Below are 21126 nucleotides of genomic sequence, written 5' to 3' on the forward strand. Positions count from 1 at the left end.
GCTTACAAGATCAAAGTAGCCACAAATGTTGCAAGCAGCATGTTGCCTAGTGTATGGGGGCCTTTATGCTGATACTGCTGTAGTCAACGCTGAGCTCAAAATTTTGAATTAAACTTATATCCATATTAACTATAATACTATAAAATATAGTTACAGTACAACTATTCATTAGGCTGTACCTGGTAGAGCTCATGGTAAAGGCTTTGGATTGGTCCTGGCTGGTGGTAAGGACATTGACGCCAATGGGTATCCAGGTACGCCAGTCAATAAGTTTATTATTAATAAATAATTATTAATTTTTGGTCTAGATTTAAGCGTTGGGGATTTGAGCGGATCTGAAGTGATAAGTATCAGAAGCAGTCCTATCATTAGTGTAGAGGTTGAGCTACTGGAGACCGACCTGACCATTAATTATGCTGAAAAGAATTGCATTATTAACAACATTGAACTTGTCTGGTAAGTTTGAGTAGGAACTAGATAATATTGATTATTATTATTATTATTATTATTATTTAATATAATCACAACTAACAAGTTGGTACAAAACTCAGTATCAGTCCATAACCAACAGACTATGATACACAATTACATATTTAAATGTCTCCTCAGAATTCGTGCAGATCCCAATAATGCAGTCTTCTGTATATGCTCAACTTTGATGTTAATCCCCAGTCTCTTATTATTATTATTATTATTATTATTATTATTATTATTATTATTATTATTATTATTATTATTATTATTATTATTATTATTATTATTATTATTATTATTATTATTATTATTATTATTATTATTATTATTATTATTATTATTATTATTATTATTATTATTATTATTATTATTATTATTATTATTATTATTATTATTATTATTATTATTATTATTATTATTATTATTATTATTATTATTATTATTATTATTATTATTATTATTATTATTATTATTATTATTATTATTATTATTATTATTATTATTATTATTATTATTATTATTATTATTATTATTATTATTATTATTATTATTATTATTATTATTATTATTATTATTATTATTTTAGTTTCAACATCACTCCATGCTTTACTCTTACTACTGTCCATGGCAATGTACCAAATTTCAGTAAGTACACATAGCAGTACAAATGAATTTTTACTCTTTATCTGCTGCAATAAGAATTCAAGTACAGTCTATCAGTTGATCCAGTTACCAGGCGTGTTGGTCTTGCTGATAATCTTGAGTCAAATGTAGTGACTCGTGAAGTCACATTGAGTGTTAACAGTGGCAGTAGAACCTGCACAAACACTAGTACCTATGTGCTCCAGGTAAGAGCATGCTTTGAAGCTTGACTAGATTATGTTTAGCTCACTGCTACTCGTTCACTTTCTCTTTTATAATGTTTCTTTGTTTCTACTCTTTCTTGTATTTCTCTAGCCTGATTTCTCAAACACTGATCCGTTTCCATTAAGCATTTCAGTAGATAATCCTGATACGCTCCTTCCACTGGTCACTCCAGAGGATACACAATATGGAGGACCACTTCATCCTATACTAAACCAAAAGGAGTCAAACAACTTTGAAAAACAGGTAAGGCTAGAATTTTTTTCAAATCGGAAAAAAATGTTTTTGTACCATTTCAGATTGTTCCAGAGTTTGTTTTAAACTGTGGTTCAGATAGAGTGTGTGATCCAGAGTATGAGATCGATGTTGAACTCATTGGAGAAACGTATGTACTATATACTCTCTAGTAATGCTGATCTAAATTAATCTTATATATACGGCAAAAATTATATTACAAATTTAAGTCTATTTAATACAATCGATAATATGCTTGTGTGTGCTTGTATGCTAGGGATACTGTTCCATTGGCAGCTGCTTACACTTTTGGTGTTCAAGTTATGCTAAATGTGACAGAGGAGGACAGTCTTGCCCCGTCACTGGTAGCACTCATACCACCAGGGATACAGTTTGCCAGCTCAGTAAGTATAGTTCACGATGATCATTAATTGTTGTGTTCACAGGAGTCCATTACTGCTTCTGCTGTGTCAAGCTGTGAAACACCTTCAACTCAAACTATTAGATGCTTGTTGAAGAATCCAATACTAGCTAATGAAATAGTAACCTTTGTATTCTCTCACTTTCTCTTTTATCTTTTTTTCTGTTCTTAGGTTTCGTTGCAGTTGTTTTTTAGAATTGATGTCCGTCAAATTGACCTCGGTGTGAATAATCTCCAGTTTAATTTCTCGATAGAAGGCAGTAATCATACAGAACCATTGGATGAAGAGTACATTGAAGTATCAACCAGTTCTGTAGCCAGCTATGGAATAAGTAGCAGGTTCAATAAGAGAGAGAGAGAGATGGAGGGAAAAAGAGATTAAAAGATGGAAAAGTGAAAGAAAATGAACAGAATAAAATTTGTAATGGAAGATTTAATTTTGAATATATATTTTTGCAGTTTTAGTAGTGATAATATTCAAGCATTCCGTCGTCTTCCAGTCACCACCAACAGTACAACTTTCAGTGACATTGGACCTACTTTAACTTACCAGGTTCACCCCTCCCTCCTCTCTCTCTCCTCCCCTTTACTATCCTGTTCCTCTCTAGGCCACAGTATCCAATACACTGACTAATGACAGGGGCTCCCCCATTCCTCGCACTCTATTAACTATCACATGGCCTTCTGTAATCACAGTCTTTGGAGAAAGGAGGCCCTACCTAGTCCCCACCAGACTGGTTAGTGGTAATAAAAAAATTTTTTTAGCATTATTATTTTTTTCATAGGCCATAATAGGGTCTAACAGCACCATATGCAGACAGAGAGGTGCTATACCTTACGATCTATTGCCTCCAGAAATCATGCCATCCTTTGTATTGCCAAATATTACAGGACCAGTCCAAATTGAAGTGAGAACAAAATATTTTTGTATGTGTAGAAAATTTGAGCTGATTCAGATCAAAAGATGTATTTTTATGAATTTTAAATAATTTTACAAAATATTCTATACTGGCTAGAAAAGAATTCTTATTTTTAAAATTATTTGAATAGAACTGTCCTGGTAATCAGATCAGCTGTGGTCTAATACAGTGTACCATTGAGTACATTCCAGCTCAATCCTCTGACGATACAACTGTGACCACACCTGTCCAAATATCATTGTTTGCAACACTATGGGTAAGAAGATGAAAGGAGAAAAGAGAGAGTCCATTACTTTTAATTCACAGAGTCCGTCCGTTCGTGAAGATAAGAACATCAGTGTGTTTACTAGAGTTGAGAGTGCAACAGAATATCCTGAAATACTGACCAATGAAAGCACCACTCAAACCAGAGTAAGCTAATTTTATTTATTTTTGCACAAATTGTTTTATTTTTATTAAACTTTTTTAGAATTTTATCAACGTGCAGTTAGGCGTGCAAGAAGTAATTGTGGACTGTGTAGATCCGTGGATACTTGCACTCTCTGTCATAGTCGGTCTATTGGTTGCACTCCTCATACTCATTGCTGCTTCTATTGTGAGTAGAAATAATACTATTAGTATATATATTACTCAAATTTGTATTGTTTTCTTTTGTTGTTTAGTCCACATTTGTGGGTCACGGATACTTCAAGAGAAAGAAGAACGAGGAGCTCCGGAAGCGTTGGAGGGAGATCCAGGAAACTGATGGGAGTCTTGGTGCTAGAGTCATACCACCACTAGGTAAGTGTGGGTATTGTATGATGTGTTAAGTGATTGTGTTATTTTTGTGATTGTAGAGTCCTTTGCAGCTCCTTCCAGCAGAAAAGCAAGTAAAGATGATGAAGCAAAGGTAAGATGAAAGGAGTAGTTGAAACAGTACTTTTATTCAATTTCTTAGGATAATGATAATGGCAATCTCCGTCCACCAAGATACAGTGATCTTGGCCCTATAACTGAGAGTTTAGCAGCTGCAGCAGTAGCAGGAGGTTTGCCTAATGACGAAGACGAATTAGAAACAGAAATATAATTGAGAACGATTATCATTATTAAAATGACAAAAACTGCATAACAGATAATACAATATCCCCCAATCATAATAGATCAGATTTATTATAAATATTAGAAACATTGATTGATTATTATACTCAAAGTCTGAAAAACTACATTAATACATTTTTCTAAACCGGATGTGACGCATAGGAATGATATTAATTAATACACATCCGGTTTCCTCCTTAAGTAGAAAATGGCAGCTAACTCGTTGTCTCCCCAAGAGTTCTCCCAGAGAAAACTGGAGAATCTGTATAGGAAAACCTGCAGCCGACTCTATCCTATGAAAGAAGGCATTAAACTACTGCAAGAGGCCGTGCTATTGAGGAAAATATTCCTGAGTGCGTGTCTTTATGCTGCTATACACTTTGTCTTCTGGTCAGTAAGGAAAGAAGGTGGGGGACTGTTTTAAATTTCAATTTTTAGGAACCTTTATTATCTTAATGACAATTGCTTCTCATTCCTGGGACGTTTGTTGTTTTGGATCCTACTGGTTGATGGTTTTTGGGTCATAGCAACTAGAGACAAGACCGTACCAGGTCAGGAATCCTCTGGACTGAGATTGAGGCTGAGGAGGAAGAGAGAGCAGACAAGTTACGTGTCTTTTGAGAAAGCAGCTATGAAGAACACCAAAAAGCTTGAGTGAGTTTGAATAATATAATCTATCGCATTAGTATGCATTCATTCTCTCTTTATTTCTCAGGGTAGGTGAGGTGGCTGAATTTGAAGTTGTTTGTCTTTGGATAGCAATATCTCTAATGTGGATAGACAATGTTCAACTGGCAATGAGACACTGGAACAGGGAGCAGCCATACATGGTAGGCCGACACTCAGCTGTACAATATCTTAAGTGCGTTTTTCTTGACAGCTAACAGTTCTATTACTTGTCGGTGGTCTTGTGACATGTTTGCTTGGATACTTTATCGATTTTGTATTGCTGGTCTATATAATAGGTAAGATGAATCCTTCTAAATGATGCCTATTTTTTATTTTATTTTAGTTATGCTTCTTCTCCTTTGGCCTGTGCTGTCTTATTATAGTGTGATCTCTTCCCTCACTGCTGCTATTAATACAAACTACCCCATCTTTACACAAAAAGTTCAAAATTATTATGAAATCATGAAAAGACATTGTATGTGAATACATTACTTTCATTTCTCTTACTTTTCTTCTTTCTTTCTCTCACCCTCTATCTCTGTCTAGTTCGCCGTCTTCCTGATGACGAGTTTAAAGATTATCAGTTAGATGTACCTAATCCTGTACCCCCTGGCAACCAAACACCACTTAATCCTAGCATGAGTCTAACACCCTTTGGTAAGCAATGATTCATACATCCTGCTAATGGGTGGAGCTACCTTAGCTCAAGGTATGAACTTACACTTCATATCCTGTGGCTCCACTTAATAGCAGGAGAGTACAACTATTCAATTACTAGCATCTCATGTAAATCTACAATGCACTACCGTGCAAGATGATCTATTACATTTAGCAAAGAGTAAATTTTAATTTCTACGACAAGCAAATTTATATTGGAGTTTTGTCATTGAGCATGCTGGATAGATTGAAATAAAATAATTAGCAATTTCTTGACAGAACTTTCACTCTCCAATATTAGTTTAAATCATCTTGTACCATATTCCTTTTTTTCATTCATTACTAGCTCCAAATTTCAATGTAATGGATTCAATGGGAGCATCCTTAATGCTGCAGCCAGGAGGATTTCACAACGTACAAGACGATTCTCTAACACTCAGTTCCTTCTCTCAGGCCAGACCTCATCACCCACACACCTCCTCCCGGCCTCTCCAGTCGCTTGGGAACATATCAGAGGCTTCCAACGAAGAGTTTAGTCCAACCGGAACAGACGAACAGTTTTACGATACATCAAGTGCCTCCCCACTCCCTCCCATAGATAATGAACCCTCGTCACGCACTCGCTCTGACACCCTCTCTCTCAGCCCTTTTGATAAGAATTCTTCAATTCACGACTCTTTTGATGATTTGGACATGGACGGACCTGGGACGAGTAAAGAGCATGGCAGCTCTGAACTGAGTCCCAAACCTTCAGACTCTGACGTGACTAGTTCTGGAACGGGAGGTGCCCAAATAGAGTCTCCCTATTTCTCGTCTAAATTGGCTTTCCCTAGTCTAATAAGCAGTACCCCCTCTGATGCTACCACTACTAGTACAAGCGGGGCAATGAGACATAGAGTGACATTCAAAGATGAAGGGAGAGATGATGAAGACTAAAGATAGGAATGTTATTTTAAGTACATTGTATGTGTAAGTGTGTGTGTGTGGGTATACTACTATTGATCAGTTTATTTGTCTTTGAATAATTATTATCATTTATTAGCAATTGTTAGTGTTGCTAAGGGTTTCTTTGAAAGTGATCTTTTGCTACCTCCTACTGGAGTCAAACTACTGCCATTGAGTGAATTAATGGAGAGAGAGAGGGGGGGGGAGGGAGGGAGAGGGAGGGAAGGAGAGAGAGGGAAGGTGGGACATTGTTAAAAGTATAATGTCTATACCTTTTCAAGTCCACCAGCAGCTGAGCTGCTCCCTCCTCCTCGTGATGGGTCCCAGGTTATATAATCAGGTCTGGTAGCTGCTTGATACTCTTCAACCAGTCGCATCACTACCTCTCTGAGGAGGAGATGAGAAATGAAAGGGAGGAGAAGGTCTACTGTCTTACTTGGAGTTTATCATTTCAGATAATTCAGAGTCGTTGCTAAAGATCTCAAACTTCTTAAATTGTTCGACGAAAGCCTTCCGACTGAACAACTTGTCAAACTGATTACAAGCTGTCTTGAAGAGCTGAGAGAGAGAGAGTGTGTGTGCATGTACAGTATGATGATGATGATGAGTGTAAGGATTAACATTACTGTTGATATCCCAGTGTGATTAGCAAGCATTAGTCCACTGACTCTGTGAGCGGACTGCATGTGTGGAGGCTTCTTAGACAAAGCCACCTATTAAGAGTCAACGATTACAATTTTCTCTCTCTTCTCTCTACCTGAATGCTGGCTGGTCCCCAAGGTATAAATTGTGCCAGTTTCCTCTCTCTGATTCGCTGGAGGCTCTTATGAACTTGAGTTGGATCCACCTCCCCTTGGATTATATTCAATATAGATATGTAGCAATGACGAATGTCCTCGTGTCTCTCCTTAGGAGTTGAAACCATGATATTCTTAGGCTAAGAGAAAGAGAGCAGGGATGCTTTAATTGAAGGCAAGTGTTGCATATGTACAGCCAAACCTGTAAAAGTCTCCTCATCACATCAAGGACGGTAGTTTTCCTAATACTGGCAACCTATAAACACATAGGAATACTCTCATACCTATACCACTAATCCCATTCCCATACACTAATTCATTCCCATCCCATACCGCTAATCTCATTCCCATACCACTAATCTCATTCCCATACTCTCTCATACCTGAGACTCAGTGGTGAGTGGTGTGTACCCAGTCATTAGGAAGTGAAGCTGTGGTGTGGGTATGAGTGATGCTATCAGTCCAATCAGATCGTTGTTCATGTATCCAGGGTAACGTAGAGTCGATGTGCTGGCAGCCATTATAGTTGAAACCTACACGTTAGAAAAACAAAGTTAGTCTTAGCCTAGAAATAACAGAGAGAGAGAGAGAGAGAGAGGTATTGTGTTACCAGCTGGTTGATTTGTGAGAAGGTTGGGTTTGGTATCCTAAGCCTCTCGGCTGCTATACTGTTCAGTGCAGTATTATCAAGAATTACCTACAAAAGTAACAAAGTATATAACGTCCTTTTGTTGTATTGGAGGAGCAAGTAACGTACTACTGAATCAGCATTTAGGCTCAGTCTCTTTAGAGTAAGTATGGAGTTGTATGGTTGGACAACTACATCACCCAAACTCCCAATGTTAGGAAACACAGAGTAGGTTTGAACCAATGTCTTTGGATATCTAAAGGGAGAATTCAGACGTGAGGTAAAATGGCCAAATTTTTGAGTAACTTAAAAAATTCGTAAAAATCCAATTTTGTTTGGAATCACCTCAAACTTTCTACACAACATAAGAACATGTATAAATGCATCAGAAAAAAAATAAAACAAAGAATTTTCTCATTGCAAAGTATGGCCCAAGACCATGTACTATAGTACAAAGACTTTGGCCCAATTTTGAGTAACTTTTAAAATTCTTAAAAAACCAATTTTGATCAGAATTAGCTCATGTGTCTAAGAATTTGAATACAGCGGTACAGTAGTTATTCAAAATCAACAGCTGCCCGTACAAACCTGTCTCCTATCCTTTCCAATAGATAAGACCCAACTCCAGACCCAGTGCCACCAGATATTGAGTGACATATCACGAACCCCTCAAGACTGTCACTGTTATCAGCTTCACGATCAAGAATGTCAAATATCGACTCACTTAATTTATCAGCCTACACAATACAAACCAATCAATGAATAATACTAGTTTTAATTATTATGTATAATTATTACTTGTGAATAGCCACTCCCCCAATTATTCCCGGCTCCACCCCCATGCTCTGATATGTAGATATTCTCAGGATTGTATAGTTTCCCATAGGTAGAGGTCTGAATGGTATTAATTACCTATCAAATAAAATAAAATAAAATATAAATCAATTATTGATTTTATAGATACCCTAGGCTCAAGATCCAGCAATACAGCCCGTGGTATGTAGTGCTCATCATCTGCCTGGTAAAAGAAGACGTCTTTTCTGTCGAGTCCCTCAACTACAGAGTCTTGCAAAATACCATCTAAATAATAATAATAATAATAATAATAGTCATTGCTGTAGTGGGTGTGGTCATTACCTGGACTAATTCCATGCTCTGCACAGAGTTGCTTCCAAAACTCCATACCAACTAGTATGAGAGAGAGAGAGAGAGAGAGGGCATGCATTAATTGTATTATTTAGAGGTACTTTGATTCCCGCATTGTCCTAGTTGTAGAGTTATGATTTCTCGCGGCATTTTCCCTCCAATTGACTCCACCTAATCATAAGGATAATTGCATATGCAAATTAGCATAATTTTCATTCAATTTTAGCATCCGATTTTCACGTGATAATTTATGGGCGTGTCTCCTACTTGGCAGCAAGCTAGCAGCAGAGGAACAGTCACCTTTACAAATTACACAAAGAGAAGGCTAAGAAGACAAAGAAAAGAAGGCAGTCATGTTTTCTTGGCTCAGGAAGGACAAGAGGCACGATGAGGTCAAAACTTACCAAACTGTCATAGATGGCCTCAAAGAGATGTACAAAACAAAGCTCCTCCCACTAGAGAAAGAGTACAAGTATGGTGAGTTTCATTCCCCGTACCTCAACGCTGGAGACTTTGACGCCAAACCAATGGTCCTCCTGATAGGCCAGTACTCTACTGGAAAGACTACGTTCATCCGATACCTTTTAGAAAGGGATTTTCCTGGCATTAGAATAGGCCCAGAGCCGACTACTGATCGATTCATGGCCCTCATGCATGGACCCCACGACCAGTCTATCCCAGGTAATGCACTAGCCGTTGATCCTAACCGTCAGTTCCGGGCTCTCCAGCAATTTGGAAATGCTTTCTTGAGTCGTTTCGAAGGTTCTTGCCTCCCCAGTGGCGTCTTGGAGAGCATAACGCTCATTGATACTCCTGGTATCCTATCTGGCGAGAAGCAGCGGGTCCATCGCGGCTATGACTTTGAGGCCGTTATTGAGTGGTTTGCTGATCGTGCCGACATGATAATCCTTCTCTTTGATGCCCACAAACTCGACATATCCGACGAGTTTCAACGCGTCATCCACACCATCAAACGAAACCAAGAGAAGATACGTATAGTCCTTAACAAGGCTGACATGGTGACGACACAGCAGCTTATGAGGGTCTATGGTGCTCTTATGTGGTCGCTGGGAAAAGTCGTGAACTCTCCCGAGGTTGTTAGGGTGTATATTGGTAGCTTCTGGGACAAGCAGCTCCAGTTTGATGAGAATAGGAGGCTCTTTGAAGCAGAGCAGGAGGACCTCTTTGCCGATATCCAGTCCCTCCCTCGTTCTAATGCCGTTCGTAGACTCAATGAGATGATTAAGAGAGCGCGTCTTGCAAAAGTCCACGCTTATATCCTAGACCAGCTCAGGTCCCAGATGCCATCGCTGTTTGGTAAGCAAAGCAAGAAGGATGAGCTCATTACGAACCTCCCCAACATATTTCACTCCATTCAGAAACGTTACCAGCTCCCGGTCGGTGACTTCCCTCCGGTCAAGCGCCTCCAGCAGCAACTAGAGGAATATGATTTTACCAAGTTCCCTAAACTCAACGTTGGACTCATTGACTCTGTCGATGTGATGCTTGCCAAGGACCTCACTCGTATTATGCAGATGCTACCTAAAGAGGAAGCGCTTACAAAAGACAAGAGGATTCGAGGTGGAGTTTTTGGACACACCGAGTCAGACCCTTTCTCTACAAAGCGTGACCTCACCAAAGCTTCTACTTACACGGCGTACGATGAAGGATGGATAGTCAGTCCTGACGCTGCTAGATATGATGCCATTTTTGAAAAACTAGGACCCAATGCTCAAGGAAAGATATCGGGTGGAGTGGCACGAGAGGAAATGATGAAATCCAAACTCCCTAACTCTGTATTGCGTAGGATATGGACACTTTCTGACATTGACGGGGACGGAATGCTTGATAGAGATGAGTTTGCTGTGGCTTATTTCCTCATTGATCACAAGTTGGCCGGTAATGATATACCAGAGACCCTTCCTGAACGGGTTGTCCCCCCGGCTAAGAGATCCTTGTACAATAAAGATAGTCCTGGCGCTTCTCTAGGAGGAGGAGGAGGAGGTGGAGGGAGGGAGTATAGTTACGGTGGGAGAGAAGAGAGACGTAAGATGGATAGTTATGATGAAGATCACGGTTTGGATCAGTACATTCAGTAAAACTACATGTATTTGATTACCATAGAGTAATTGCTGTACTTTCTCTATCTCTCTCTCTCTGTATGCAATTTTAATACAAAGCTGTGATTTCTATTCTTTATTATTATTATTATTATTATTATTATCATTATTGTTGATTAAGGACACAATTATCATTATGATTTTGTGCTTTAAAAAATTAATTTTTCCCCAATACTAAAAATAAGTCAGTGACTAATTCCTTGCTTTGGTTTCGAAGAGACTTTGTACTTTCCCTGTACAAATATCCGTCTGGCTGACACGCCCTCTTTATGATTAACGGTTTCACGCTCGACATAAGAATTCTCAATAACATCAAAACCAGCAGAAGAGAAAAGGTCACTCACTTCACCTACAAAAAAAACAATCACCATCATCAAAAAAGGGAGAGTCCTTCAAATACTATTAGTTTTGCTCTTGCATCAATTTGGAATGGCATTAAAGATTTACTTTCAGAGAAATAATAGGCTCTTGTCCCGTCCTGTCGCATATAAAAGTTCTCCGATATCTTGTGACCTTTAGAGAACCTCAGCATGGCATGATCGTACAGACCATAGTCTCTAAAAAACACTAATCCTCCATCAATCTTTAGCACCTATATAATGATAAAAAGCGTACAGTACATAGAAAAAAACCCATGATCTATGCATGCATATAAACCAGAGTTTCCCATAGGATTTTGGCATAGTGATTCTTGTCAAGTTGCTTCAAAATTTGGTATACTATATAGTACAGGGTATTAATCGCTGGAAGAGATTATTCAACTTTATTGTTTCTGGTACACACACACATACTTATGTTGTGTGTAATTGATGCTGATTCCAATCAAAATTGAATTTTTAAAAAATTTTAAAGTTGCTCAAAGCCACAGTCCCTGTTATAGTACATGCCACTATTGAAAACAAAAGAATTCTCCATTTTTATAATTTTTCTAATACATATACATGTTCTTATGTTGTGTAGCAAGTTTAAGCTGAGTCTAATCAAAATTAGATTTTTATCAATAATTTAAAGTCGCCCAAAAGCAATGTACTGTATTGTAGTGCTTTTCAGCTCATGAAGCTCATGCTGTTTAGCTCACTTAGCATGCTTTGTGAGAAACCCTGATACAAAATTATTATTATCATAACATACTGTTGAGATATTTGTAAGAACAGATTTCACTTTCTCTGGACTAATGGCAGAGAGGACAAATATAAGCAGAGCAATGTCCACAGAGTTTGGTGGTACATTGTGAGTGAGAGGATCCTTAGTTACGTCACAGACAAACCCTCGGCAGTTTTTGCTTTCATCAAATAATGGATCAGACTAGAAGAGCAACATAATTTTTTTAAAAACAGGTAATGACATAAGTTATTGTCTCAGACGTGTTAAGAAAGTGCTTTTATTCTCAATATTAAAGAGTGAGCATACCTTAAGATATTCAATGGCTCTTGGTGAGAAGTCACATGCATACACAAACATATCCTGCCCGTGTTCTTCTAACAATGGAAGGACAGCATTTCCCACGCCACAACCAACCTCCAATAGAACTGGTTTATCAACCTACTAAATACAATTGTGATTACTAACTTCAAAGCAACCATTATACATGTAATTACAATTACAGTTATTACAACAACCCTGAAACATGTATATATACTTCATGTAGGATGCTCTGTAGTTGTGGACACTCTCTTGTAATCCAGTGACGATCCTTGAAGAAATGGGTAGAGTTTCTCTTGTAAAATAGATCCCAGTTTTTCTTGGCGTCCATCTCAAGCTTGTTCCTCTTGAAATCACTGATACAATCCTTGTCCCTCTCCAATAGTCTTTCTGCCTCTTCCTCAGTTAGAACTCTACCACCAGCAGAAGAGGACATGATGAAAATGAATAGTTTAAACTCAAGAAACTAATTTATGATTAGATTCTTCTCTTCCAGTTCAGAGCAATCAAATTTGGTTCTTCTTATCCTTCTCCCTCTACTCCTCCTCTTCTATTCTATTCTTTATTGTCTTTATCAGTTATGTTTATGAATATCAGTGAATACACAACGCCATGACACAGCACGTGGTGTCCGGTCCAACCACCACACAAGGAGGACCAAACCTCAGGAGTAATCAAAAATGGCTACCACTACAGCCGGGAGCTTCTTGGCTTTTTGAAAGCGTGTCCACGCCATATCTTGACTTCTCTTTCCATATGAGAGAAGGAAGACAGGTCTTCTTATCGTCAGTAATGAGCGAGAGAGATCCCGACAAACCAAACGCCTCGGATAACTCCTGCCCGTCAAAAGCGGTCCCGTCCGGCCCTGGCTCCCTGGAGGAGCCTCCTACAGAGCCACCTCATATTTCACTCCTTTTGTCCTCCAGAGATCTCCTCTATCCCTACAGCGGGCCTACAGAGACTGAGAAAGCCGTATTGGTTCTCAAGGAGCATAGCTATGCTTCCCTTCCCCAGTTCACACAGCTAGCTCCATTCTTGCACAGACTTGCCTCATCCATTGAGGGAAAAGAAGAAGAAGAACGAAACAAGAACTCAGAGACACCATTTAATAATATCTCCGCCTCGATCTCCACCCACTCCTCCCAGTATTCCTCATCAAAGGCGAGGTCTTTGCTAAGGAATGTTCGTCAAACGCTCTCGGATACACGTCGGAGTCTGTTACTGGATGGAGGGAGAGACCAATCTGGGGGAATCGATCGTGAGAAAGCTCAGGCTTCATCATCTCATTTCAGAGAAATGATTTCTTTACAGTCGATGATGATTCATGAGCTACAGGAACAAGTACAACTAAAGGACGCTGAGAGTAACATGATACTAAGAGAGAAGGAGCAGGTAGGAATAGTTTTTTGTTGCCACAGTTTGTTATCTTTTGTTGGGTCATTTTTAATTATCAAATTTGTGGTTATTTTCACTTTGTACTTTTTGTAAACTTCACATTGGCATGATAATGACAATTTACAACAATTTCTGTGTGTCTCTCTCTTCCTTTTACAGCTCAAGGCGAGATTGGAGAGAATGGAAAGACGTCTTAGCATTCTACAAAAACATTCACACGACAAGACAGAAGCTGCCTCTGGCGAAACCATATCATCTCCAAGCACGCCCACATCAAGTCGTACGCATCGGATAAAACCTGATTCCGTAACTCGTCTGACAAGATCAGAAACATCTTCTAGTCACTCTAGAAAGTCGAGAAGTAGGAGTTCTTCGATAGAACCAATCACTAGTCGTCGTGCATCAAAACTCTCTGGGAGTGCACCTACCACAAACTCTTTAGCTGTCATGTCACATAGAGCCCACGGGAAGAGAGAGCAGGAGGAAGAGGATGAGGACTTACAGCAGGGATCAAAGAAATTGAGACTCTCTTCTATCGACAAGCCAAACTCTTTCGTGAGAACTAGTATAATGTATGATGGGCTCAACTTGGAGGAAAAAACTATTATTAATGATATTATTGTTGAAGGAAAGATCCAAGAAAGGTCTCTTCCTGATATTAAAGGTAAGCAAAGTAAATCACACCACCACTTGAGGCTTCTTACTATTGCAATGCATGAGACTATGACTTAAAATAACTTTACTACAGACTTTGGTTTTGTGTTAGGATAGACTCCAATATATCCATTCTATGCAATGAAATGAAATTTGATAGCTTTCCCATACAAATTTTTAGAATTTCAGCATGGAAAAGTTGCATATGCATTTATGTTGATAGTGTACATTTTGTCATTAGAGTTTAAGATTCGGAATATAATAATCATAAGAAAAGAATTATTTCTTTCTTCATTTGTAGTACCAACTTGGTCATTGAGTAAAAGTGATTGGTCATCAAAGGGAGGAGAGGGTGACACTGATTTAGCTTCTGTAGAGGAAGACACTTCAGACGATTCTTTTCTTAAGAGACACCATAAACTAGAAGCAGATGAGAAGAGAAGAAAGAGGTAAAAGATGGTAAGAGTCAATGAATCATCTTTTTCTCTCTCTGTCAGGTGGGATGCACAGAGACTTCGTGAGCAGTACCAGCACAATCAACTTATGAAGAGGTACATGCAGAAGGAAGGGATGCCGCAAACTCAAGAAAAGAAGAAGGAAAAGCTAACCAGCCTGCAGCCAAAACTGGAAGATCGTCAGTACCTATTTTGTTTGATGTGTTGTAGAAAGTTTGGAGCAGTTTTAATTGTAAATTTTTGAGTTGTGAACATTTGGAAAAGTGTACCAATTTTTTAATAACATCGCTGGCTATAATAATAATAATCTTGCAACAAGTTGACTCTAAAATGCCCCCAAATTTTTATTATTACTGTTGAATTACGTCTCCTTTTTTCTCTTTCTACAGTGGAAGGGATTGAATTGGCAGAGACTGTAGTAGTCTCTGGTTTTGGGAGACCCTTACCAAAAGTACCTCCTAGGTATATGTGTGTGATATCAATGACATGTTTTTAATTATTTATTTTTTTGCAGTACTTTTCGTCTTGCTAATTTTAACCCTCACTCTGCTGCTGGCAAGGGTAGGAATAAAACTCGGACTCGCTCATCATCTGGAGGCTCACTGGCTGCTTCCAATAATAATAATTCAAGTACTTCCTATTGAGTTCTTGAATGTCATAATTTTGAATTTTCTTTTCTAGTGTACGAAGACAGCAATGTTACTTGATTCTATTTCAAAATATACTCTTAGCAATAATTATTATTATTATCATTATTATTATTATTATTATTATCAATGATAATTATCAAGTTTAGAAACTGGTGAAGATATAGGAGTATGATTTGTTCACATTGCACTATAATTAGGTGCTACACTGTGACATTGCATCTAGTGTAATGAAGTAATATCCTTATAATAAATACAAGTGAACGTGTATTTAAAATACTGTTGGATTTTTAAATATTAATTTAGTACATTGGTTCTGGATACACAAATAATAATAAGTGCTTGAGGAGGATTAAAACTTGAAGCAATAGTAATAATAATAATAATAATAATAATAATAGAATGGATAATAAAAGTAAAATCATGAACACTATAATAATGATAATAATAACAGCAATATAATAGATAATAATAATAATAAAATCATAGCAATGAACTAAAATAGCAGAGTCCTTTCATACATCAGTTGCATATACAGTACCCCCTGAAGATGACTTGTGCTCTCTTGTAATGTAAGGTCTTCTAAGATATGAAGAAGCTTGAGACTGGGCTCTTGATCTCCCAGTGGTAAAGAATTTACCCTCAATCCCTCCAATGCTTTGGTGGTACTGGAGTCCACTAGGCTGACTAGCTTGGTGTTGTAGACTGCTAGGATGAGTAGGGATTCTTCCCGATCCTCCTCCTTGCTGCTGCTTATGGAGTGAGTTACTAGCAAAATGAAGTGGCTCTGTAGCTTTTCTATCTTTAAGCGATGAGCTAAGCAGGGTATCAGGGTCTTCGTAGACATGATCTTTGAAATCCTTTCCTCCTCTTCCTCCAGGAGCCTGCTGCTGCTGCTGCTGGAGAGGTGGACCTCTGACCAGTTGCTGTCCTGACTTATTGTGAAAAGAGTGCGAGAGTGAGAGTGATCGGTTATGAGGTGCTGATGGAAGTGGAGGCCTTGATATGCTCTTAGCTCTTGACAGTCCCTTATCCCCTGAGTCTCCCGTGTCCTCCCAAAACCTCTGTGCCCCTTGGACCCAGTTCACAACATTGTGGTGCTGTGGTAGACTATTGGCATCAATTTGATCCAAGGTCTCCTTGAGCTTTGACTTATCTCCTTCAGCTGGATCAATGGACGATGGCATTGCTCCTGCTTGAGGATTCCCTGTATAAAAGGACGGAGAGTTTGGTATGGACTCCTCTCCTACTGTAGTAGGCGGAGGCAGTTTTATTTCAAGAGGCCTACGGGCATTAAATGATTTCGAGCGTTTACCAGTAAATCTATCAGGAGGCTCTGAGTCATCTACTCCTCCAGTGTTTTGAATGATGGGGAGAGATGTGTCCTTCCTGAAGTGAGCAGCTCCTGGTGGAACTCCTTTATTCTCTTTCTCTGCTCCTTTCTTGCTAACTCCAGCTCCACTCAAGCTCAGTGCCTGCTGCTGCTGTTGCTGCAAAGATTGTCCTCCATGAGGTTGAGTATTGGTTTCTCCACCAGCAGCAGGAGTAGTAGCATTTGCTGATTCCTTTTTAGGATCTGGTATTTCATGATAAATAGGCTCCTTTGGTTGGAACGGTTGTTTCGTAGGAGTCTTGATATCTTTGATAGCTCCTTCTTTACTGGGTGAAGCGGCTGTCTCTTTGGTTTTTGACTGTTGTTGATCTTTGCTTTCTTTCACTGGGGGTGTCACTTTTCTTTTAATAATGGGCGAAATGCTTTTCTTTTTCTTTTTTTCCAGTGAGCCATCGGCATCTTTTACTTTAAGTTTATCATTGCGCTTGCTGTTAGAAGGTGATACAGCACTGCCTGGTGGTTTGGGGGGAGGAGAGGGAGGAGGAACAGTCCCTGTTTTGACCCAAGACATAAAACGTGCAACTTCTGGCGGTAGTTCTTGTGGAGTCTTACCCTTTTCAAGGGCAGTCTGTCTAGCAAAGAACTGTGGATCAAATGGAAGATTAGGAAGACGAGTTTTAGAGTCTTTCTTCTCATTCATTCCTCCTTCTTTATCGTCCAGTTTCATAGCAAGATCAGCTAAATGGCTAGGAGGAGGAGGAGGAGGAACAGGTTTCTTGGCTTTGCTTTTTTCTATTTTATTCTCTTCCATTTTGCTGTCTTCTTCTTTTAATGGTGGTTTCTTCTCTTCATTTACTAATGGTTGGACTTCATGCAGCTCTGGGAGTGAGACTTTGGACCCTGTACTTCTATTCTCTTCATTAGGCAAAGCTTCAGTCTTTTCATCTATATGAGGAGTTGCTTCAATTTGCAATGAGTCTACAGATGCTTCCTTCACTTGTTGATTTTGCCCTGTAGCTCCTCCATCATCCTCTTTCTTAACAATCCCATCAGCAATCAGTTGCTGTAGAGCAATTTTAGCAGCTAAGTGATCATACACAGGCTCTTTCTTTTTTCCCTCTTCCTCTCTCTTTCCTGCTTCAAGAATGATAGGCGTGCTATGCTCCCTTATATGCTTAATTGGCTTGTCTTTAGTGAAAGTATTTTCGTTGCTTGCTGGATCAATCAGAGAAGGGAGTGAAGATGAGCTTGTTTTCTGTTGAGCTGCAGCAACATTGTCATCTATACCAGCCATAATACTATCCAATACACCAAATGATAGAGCATGAGTTGGTCCATCCGTCTCCTCACTCTCTCTCTCTTCCACTTCCTTCCTCACTTTCCCTTCCTCGGAATCGCCTCTTTCAACTTCAGAAGACTCTTTAGTACTAAATTTCTTGTGAGGTTTAGGAATATCATAGTCAGGGTAGGACTTTACATGAGGCTTGGGTATGTCATAGTCTGGATACTCATCTTTCAAGGCATTGATCTGATCAATAACTCCACCAATAGCTCCTGGTATGGAGGAAAGAGAATGAGCCGATGTGCTTGTCTGACCAATCAATGAATTCTCTGATTGAGCTGCCGTTAAGCTACTCACCCCTTGAGAACTAACAGGACGTAGATCAAGAAGAGATCGAGGTATATCATAATCATTATGAGATGCAGAAGAGCAACGAGAGGGAATTAAGAACTCGCTCCTTGCACTGTGATGTCGGCTAAAAGGGTGTGGTCTTCGGAGAAACCCGGGGGAGGGAGAGGGACGAGGGATAGAGTAAAGGTCCTCGATGTGGTGACTGGAGGAGGCGGCAGCAGAATTAGGTCGGTAATATGGAGAGGAGGATCTTTTGTGAAGAGGGGGAGAGGGAGTTCCTTTTTTGACGAGTAGTCTGTACCCGTTGGAGGGAGACAGAGATGATGATGAGGTCGATTGCTGCGAGTTTGCTTCTGCTTTTGTAGCATTTGACTCATCAGGGTCAGTCTGTGGGGAAGTCACTGAATCATCTAGATCTCTGAGAGAGAAAAAATTAACGAATAAAAAAATATAAAATGCATCCTCTTACTTTTTCTGCTGGTCTTTCATCCACTTCTGTAGCATGAGAAGGTTCTTTTTCTTCTGAGCACTCGTCCCTTCCTCTCCTCCAACTGGCGATACAGAGGAAGCAGTGGTGCCTCTTCTACCCAACCCCTCGATACTCTGGGACTGAGCTGAATGAATCAATACCTCAGGGTTGCTGTTGCTCCTCTCGTGTTTGAGATGAACTACATCTCCTTCGTCTTCATCCTCCCCTAGGTTATCGGCAAGGTCCAACAATGAGTCGTGTACGGAGTCATCTTCAGACTCAACGGAGTCCAAACGCTGAGAGCTTGATAAAGGAGACGGGTCTGAAACACCCTCCTCGTTCCTCTCTTGTGAGTGGGCAGAGGGGCCGATTGTCGATGTTACGGTGAGTGGGCGGAGTGCAGAATTGAGTGGGTGTGATGGCTTGAGGGGATTGCTTGTCGTTGATAGTTTGTTTATGGTGTCTCGGGGGAGACTGAGGGACCGTTGGAGTTGTCCTTTGCCTCTTTCCCTCTCTCTCCTCTCTTCCTCGTTCTCTATGCTTTTCAGTAAGACTTGCGAGAGCATTTCTGTTGATACTGAGGACGGGATTTTAATTTGAGTTGGCCCTGGAATAAAAGAGATGATGAATCATTAACAATGACAATCATTAGAAGATTTATGTACCTTTTAAAGGAACCTTCATCTTGAATGATTCTCTATAATATATACAAAAACAAATAATAAAAATAAGATTGTTTTTTTAAAATAACAATAACAACAAGAGTACATAATGTACAGAGAATAAACGGTTTGTGACTTTAATACAGTATGGGCTAGCTGTTTCAACAGCTAGCATAGTACAGTTAGATACTCTCCCTACATTATCTATTCTTGATAACAATAATATCAATAATACTAATACTAATAATAATAATAAGATAATAATAACATAATATTGATATTGCAGGACTTACTTGTAGAAGTTGATGTATTCGATGACAGTTAGATAGAGCTCTCTGCATGTTCTGTTTGAATCGACATCGTAATGAACACTAGTTGGCTTTGAGCTCCCGGATGCCTTTGATTAATAAAGAATGATACATACAAATTGTTTAGTAATGCAGCAGTAATCCTCATCAATTACCATCAATATTGATTGCAATTACATGCAATTACATTATGAAAATATTTCAATGATTAATATTATAGTATTCTAGTGGGTAATGAGATTTTAAGTAGCACACTCCCACTATAACAAACACCTGTTGGACTCCCACTCACTGCTAGGTGAACCGTATCAATGAATCAGTGAGTTATCATGAGATCATTGCATATACAAATGTACAATAATAACGTCCAATAGTAACAGTAAAGATGGTATATAAGGACATCAATATGCATCAGAAAATGTAATAAAAATTGGGAGTGATTTCGGAGCCATTTTTTGGGAAAAACCATGGGCTACAGTACAGGGTATTTTCGGAAATTGGCCTGTTCTTTAAAATGGCCATAACTTGAAAAATTTAAGTCAGAATCAGCTCAAACTTTCTACATAGCATAAGGACATCAATATGTATTAGAAAATGTAATAAAAATTTGGGGTAATTTTGGAGCCATTTTTTGGAAAAAACCATGGGCTATAGTACAGGGTATTTTTCAGAATTTGGCCAATTTTTTTAAATGGCCGTAACTTTAAAATTTTAAGTTGAAATCAGCTCAAACTTTCTACATAGCATAAGGACATCAATATGTATTAGAAAATGTAATAAAAATTGTGGGTGATTTTAGAGCCATTTTTTGGAAAAGACCATGGGCTATAGCCCATGGTCTTTTAATTTATTTAATTTTAATTTATCATAACCTACCTAGATTATTTATTTATTTATTTATTTATTATATTGTTCATTTGTGTGTCTCTCCCTTCACTTTTATTTCAAAAAGATTTGTTTATTTATGGGCAAAAAAAATGGGCTATAGCCCATGGTTTTTTCCAAAAAAGGTGTGAAAAAAGGTATGAAAAAAGTTGCAAAAAAAGGTAAAAAAAAGATGTGAAAAATGTGTAAAAAAGATGTAAAAAAAGATGAGAAAAAAGGTAAGAAAAAGGATGTAAAAAAAAGATGTAAAAAGATGAAAAAAAAGTGTGAAAAAAAGGTGTAAAAAAAATTAAAAAAAGGTGTAAAAAAAG

The 21126-nt window shown here is 38.6% G+C and overlaps 7 protein-coding genes across 8 annotated transcripts in view; 4 read left to right on the forward strand and 3 right to left on the reverse strand.

The window, feature by feature from the left end:
* LOC105312393 (integrin alpha-V-like) overlaps window positions 1-4113 on the forward strand; it is a 7164-nt gene extending 3051 nt beyond the window's left edge. The window contains exons 12-29 of the mRNA XM_019995211.1: window positions 173-254; window positions 309-456; window positions 1061-1119; window positions 1174-1322; window positions 1432-1584; window positions 1638-1723; window positions 1850-1976; window positions 2019-2114; window positions 2166-2332; window positions 2453-2546; window positions 2602-2730; window positions 2779-2901; window positions 3044-3169; window positions 3220-3324; window positions 3383-3508; window positions 3576-3693; window positions 3750-3802; window positions 3851-4113. Coding sequence (XP_019850770.1) covers window positions 173-254; window positions 309-456; window positions 1061-1119; window positions 1174-1322; window positions 1432-1584; window positions 1638-1723; window positions 1850-1976; window positions 2019-2114; window positions 2166-2332; window positions 2453-2546; window positions 2602-2730; window positions 2779-2901; window positions 3044-3169; window positions 3220-3324; window positions 3383-3508; window positions 3576-3693; window positions 3750-3802; window positions 3851-3979 — 2070 coding nt within the window. The 3' untranslated portion in view covers window positions 3980-4113. The remainder of the gene's footprint in view (window positions 1-172; window positions 255-308; window positions 457-1060; window positions 1120-1173; window positions 1323-1431; window positions 1585-1637; window positions 1724-1849; window positions 1977-2018; window positions 2115-2165; window positions 2333-2452; window positions 2547-2601; window positions 2731-2778; window positions 2902-3043; window positions 3170-3219; window positions 3325-3382; window positions 3509-3575; window positions 3694-3749; window positions 3803-3850) is intronic.
* Window positions 4114-4183: 70 nt separating this feature from the next.
* Window positions 4184-6410, forward strand: LOC109581265 (uncharacterized). Its single transcript, XM_019995233.1, has 7 exons — window positions 4184-4380; window positions 4429-4644; window positions 4706-4820; window positions 4871-4955; window positions 5003-5134; window positions 5206-5316; window positions 5663-6410. The coding sequence occupies exons 1-7, from the start codon at window positions 4199-4201 to the stop codon at window positions 6250-6252; spliced, it is 1431 nt and encodes a 476-aa protein (XP_019850792.1). The 5' UTR covers window positions 4184-4198; the 3' UTR covers window positions 6253-6410.
* Window positions 6240-9040, reverse strand: LOC100635884 (tubulin gamma-1 chain-like). The gene is made up of 14 exons (XM_003382652.3): window positions 8934-9040; window positions 8824-8874; window positions 8651-8766; window positions 8485-8598; window positions 8275-8423; window positions 7816-7942; window positions 7669-7755; window positions 7442-7591; window positions 7261-7314; window positions 7019-7198; window positions 6888-6974; window positions 6698-6819; window positions 6534-6648; window positions 6240-6423 (listed from the first exon to the last, which is right to left on the reverse strand). Exons 1-14 carry the CDS (start codon window positions 8980-8982, stop codon window positions 6403-6405), a joined length of 1422 nt encoding a protein of 473 aa, XP_003382700.2. The 5' UTR covers window positions 8983-9040; the 3' UTR covers window positions 6240-6402.
* Window positions 9041-9069: 29 nt separating this feature from the next.
* LOC100636011 (EH domain-containing protein 1-like) lies at window positions 9070-11045 on the forward strand. The gene has a single exon (XM_003382653.2). The coding sequence runs from the start codon at window positions 9186-9188 to the stop codon at window positions 10929-10931; it is 1746 nt and encodes a 581-aa protein (XP_003382701.2). The 5' UTR covers window positions 9070-9185; the 3' UTR covers window positions 10932-11045.
* Window positions 11046-11086: 41 nt separating this feature from the next.
* LOC100636137 (methyltransferase-like protein 6) lies at window positions 11087-12831 on the reverse strand. The gene is made up of 5 exons (XM_003382654.3): window positions 12592-12831; window positions 12363-12494; window positions 12084-12257; window positions 11400-11544; window positions 11087-11301 (listed from the first exon to the last, which is right to left on the reverse strand). The coding sequence occupies exons 1-5, from the start codon at window positions 12808-12810 to the stop codon at window positions 11138-11140; spliced, it is 834 nt and encodes a 277-aa protein (XP_003382702.1). The 5' UTR covers window positions 12811-12831; the 3' UTR covers window positions 11087-11137.
* A 128-nt stretch (window positions 12832-12959) lies between these two features.
* On the forward strand, window positions 12960-15684 carry LOC105312402 (male-specific lethal 1 homolog). The gene is made up of 7 exons (XM_011405022.2): window positions 12960-13766; window positions 13929-14433; window positions 14725-14872; window positions 14921-15057; window positions 15268-15340; window positions 15393-15508; window positions 15560-15684. The coding sequence occupies exons 1-7, from the start codon at window positions 12987-12989 to the stop codon at window positions 15583-15585; spliced, it is 1785 nt and encodes a 594-aa protein (XP_011403324.1). The 5' UTR covers window positions 12960-12986; the 3' UTR covers window positions 15586-15684.
* A 40-nt stretch (window positions 15685-15724) lies between these two features.
* Window positions 15725-21126, reverse strand: part of LOC109581247 (uncharacterized) — a 16556-nt gene continuing 11154 nt past the window's right edge. For both annotated transcript variants that reach the window (XM_019995199.1, XM_019995205.1), the window contains 4 exons: window positions 19916-20019; window positions 19626-19657; window positions 18961-19567; window positions 15725-18909 (listed from right to left, as the gene is read on the reverse strand). In XM_019995199.1, the coding sequence (XP_019850758.1) occupies window positions 16041-18909; window positions 18961-19567; window positions 19626-19657; window positions 19916-20019 (3612 nt within the window). In that variant the 3' untranslated portion in view covers window positions 15725-16040. The remainder of the gene's footprint in view (window positions 18910-18960; window positions 19568-19625; window positions 19658-19915; window positions 20020-21126) is intronic.

Source organism: Amphimedon queenslandica, unplaced genomic scaffold, assembly GCF_000090795.2.
Source record: "Amphimedon queenslandica unplaced genomic scaffold, v1.1 AMPQUscaffold_13520, whole genome shotgun sequence".
Classification (NCBI taxonomy): domain Eukaryota; kingdom Metazoa; phylum Porifera; class Demospongiae; order Haplosclerida; family Niphatidae; genus Amphimedon; species Amphimedon queenslandica.